This window comes from Nannobrachium achirus (genome assembly GCF_963921795.1).
Source record: "Nannobrachium achirus genome assembly, chromosome: 3".
NCBI lineage: Eukaryota > Metazoa > Chordata > Actinopteri > Myctophiformes > Myctophidae > Nannobrachium > Nannobrachium achirus.
In genome coordinates this window covers 46,669,832-46,673,285 of record NC_137812.1, presented here as the reverse complement: position 1 = coordinate 46,673,285, position 3,454 = coordinate 46,669,832, and the positions used below count along the sequence as shown (strand labels likewise).

Genomic DNA, 3,454 nt, shown 5'->3' with positions numbered 1-3,454 from the left:
TCAAGGAGCGTGTGTCTGTGGATTCTCCTCACTGATGTCTAGGTGGATGAATAGAATATTGAGGTCTTTTCAAGGTACGTCTATTATGAGGATGCTAGTTCAGTAGCCTATATGTTGTTCCTCCAATGTCTTGAATTGTAGCAGCTGTGTATTGTTTGGATATTGTCTTTTTACATTGTATTATGAGTGAGCGAGTCATTAGTTAGGGAGTTTTTTGATCTTTTATAGTTGCATGACATTCAAACTTGAGTTTTGAACCACCTTTACTTAAATACATCATATGATCACAAAACCATTGGATTGTATCAGTAGACTAAAGTGATTGAATACTTTTAAAGCAAAATACACATTTTTGTTTATGAAATATTGCACTCTATTCTCACTCAATAACACATTTCCCTAAATAACCAGACATTCAGCATTCAAGTAGTGATGGTGGCACTGTAACTTTGTCTGAGTAACTTAGTTGTATTCGCTTACTTGGACAACTTGATTTCCTAAATGTTTGGCAGCAGATTGAATGAGTTAAAGTTTCCAGACTATTTTGTTAAATGCTAGCATATGACTTAAGAAGCCAGCAAAATACCTCCGCACGACAAGACTCTGAGGAGGAATGTGACCCTAATCACATGTAAAAACAATTGGATCTTAATCAATGATCACTAGTTTTTAAATGCACTCATCCTGTCAAGAAAGTTTATACATGTCATGGGGTTTGGAAAATGTATTTGCGTGCATGGGGTAGGTCTACATATCCAGACTGTGGGAGCAGAATGGTCGTGCAGGAATAGTGCTTGCATGTGTGCCAAATTACACACACATGGTTGTCTAACAACCTTACCTTATCATGACTGACAAATGTTTGCTTTGAAAATGTATGCTTTAAAGTCTGGTCAGTATAGCTGTCTCTTTAATATTTTTACACTTACAAATGTTTGTGCTGTGCTATCATGTTTTATCTTAAACTTGTTACAAATTAATTGCACTTGTAACTGCAACTCAATCAATGTGACCATTAATTTCCTAAAAAGGTAATTAAATTGCAGACACTCATTCATGCTGCATGAATTTGTCAACTATTTGATCAACTATTAACTTTGTGTGGCAATATGCCTCACCTTTAAAATGGCTCTGAAATTAAACTTGATTACAGTCAACATCAATGGTCATGCATCCTTTCTATCTGTAACTTAATGCTTTCTTTTCTTTCTTTTCTCCAGGGTCTGAGTGCTGTAAGTCTGAACCATTCAAACAGAGCTCAAGTGCACCCTCTTCTGGCAAGGAAGAACAATAAAACAAGTTTGTGTTTCTCTACCACAAGCTTCAACTAATCTCCCCCATGTGTAGGAGGCTAAGCCTTTTTCTTTTAAATACTTGAAGAGCCAAAACAATGTCACGAGCAATGACTTTATAGCTCCAGACTGCAAGCATAAGACAACAAAAGCAACACCAAGCATGGAGGCCTCTCGTGCTGCCCATGTTGGGGCTCCCCCCACCTCCACCATCCCTGCCATCTTCCCAACACCCTCGTCTCCAGGTTACTTGCAGTTCTTCTGGGAGTACCAGCAAAATGCTATCATCGTGGAGCATTACAACCACACAGGCAAGCTGCAGGGGGACCGCTACCGCGAGGGGCTCAAGCCTGAGGGAATTGCGTTCTTGGTTGTGTGTGTCCTCATAGTCCTGGAGAATGCTGTGGTTCTCCTGGCCATTTGGAGGAACAAGAAGTTCCACGTGCCCATGTATTACTTACTGGGAAACCTGACCCTGTCGGACCTGCTGGCTGGGATCACATACATGGCCAACATCATCATGTCTGGACCTAAAACATTGAAACTGACGCCATTGCTATGGTTTCTCAGAGAGGGAGGGGTCTTCATCACTCTGGCTGCTTCAGTCATCAGTCTGCTGGCCATCGCCATTGAGCGGCATGTTACCATGGTAACTATGAGGCCATACCATGGGGCGAAACGGGGCCGGATGTTGGCTTTGATTGGCGCAAGCTGGGCCCTGGCAGGGTTTCTGGGGGTCTTGCCTATCCTGGGGTGGAACTGCATTCACAGGCTGGACCAGTGCTCAACAGTGCTCCCACTTTATGCCAAGAGCTACATCCTCTTCTGCGTATCAGTTTTTATTGCAGTGCTGCTGGCTATCGTGGTCCTTTATGTCAGAGTTTTCCGCATTGTACGTGCCAACACACAGCGCCAGAGGCTGGGCCTGTCAGGCAGCCTGCGCAAGGGCCTCGCAAGGAAGTCCGAGAAGTACATAGCCCTCCTCAAGACTGTCACCATTGTCCTGGGCGTCTTCATTGCTTGCTGGCTCCCTCTCTTCCTACTCCTCCTTCTGGATTTTTTCTGTCCTACTCGTAGTTGCCGCCTGCTCTACAAAGCTGATTACTTCTTGGGAGTGGCAATGGTCAACTCTCTGCTCAACCCCATCATCTACACCTTAACCAGTAAGGACATGAGGAGGGCCATTCTACGCCTATTATGCCGACCATGTCTGATGACCAAAGATGGCCAGGTGAAGAGAATCGGGGTGCCGTTCCTCGAGTGCAGTTTCAGTAAGACAGAGGTAGCCTCCCAGAAGTTAGAAGGAGGGGTGGAGACCACTATCTCCTCTGGGAACGTCGTCACAACACCCTCCCCAATCAAGGCCCTCTACCCCAAATTCTTCAAGTCCTGAGCTCTCTATAAGGCAGAGAGGAAAGCTGACTGGAGGACAGGACAGACCATGCTGAGAACTTGTATCTGTACAAAGAAAGCACTTGTGGCATATTCTCTGATTTGGAGAATAGCCATCAGAAAAGCAGAAAGCCTCTGAATCATAGCATCACCTGGTTATAGCTTGAGGTGTTGGGATCATCAAGTTTAGACTAATGACTCGCCCCAGCAAGTCGGTTATAGCAACGATACCACATCAAAGGACTAAGTCATGAGAATGATTACCAAAATATCAGGCCAGGTGGAAAAGACTCAAATGTGAACTAAGCAACTTTTTATATTTGTAGCTGTACAGAAGAATTATCCTACAACGGATTTGCACTGAAGTAATGTCATGATTGACAAGGTAGCTTTGGACTGACCTTTACTGTGGTAGTGTGTTTAGTGTCGCAGGGCACAGAGGTTGATGTTTTTTTTCTTTTTTACGTGGATCATGAGCCTGTTTTATTGTTAATTGACCATATTTTCTTTCTTTCTTTTTTATTTTTTTTTATACCCAATTTGGGTCTAATTGATGGAATGACACTCTGACACTACACTCTGTGTTCTATAAACCCAAAGACATTCAAGACTGAACATTCCAAAACAAACTAAGTCCGCTTGGATGTTATGGCGAATTACCACTCCTCCTTTTGACACTGTTTACTCTGTTTTTTTATGAAAGTGCCACGGACAAATGGACATAAAACTTAGGCTTTGTATTTGTGGACATCGGGATTTCGCTGGCTCGA

The 3,454-nt window shown here is 43.3% G+C and overlaps 1 protein-coding gene across 1 annotated transcript; it reads left to right on the top strand.

The window, feature by feature from the left end:
- Positions 1 to 1,455: 1,455 nt before the first annotated feature.
- Positions 1,456 to 2,685, top strand: s1pr5b (sphingosine-1-phosphate receptor 5b; the record flags this gene model as incomplete). The annotated part of the gene is made up of 1 exon (XM_080721528.1): positions 1,456 to 2,685. The coding sequence occupies one exon, from the start codon at positions 1,456 to 1,458 to the stop codon at positions 2,683 to 2,685; it is 1,230 nt and encodes a 409-aa protein (XP_080577654.1).
- Between the last annotated feature and the right edge of the window lie 769 nt (positions 2,686 to 3,454).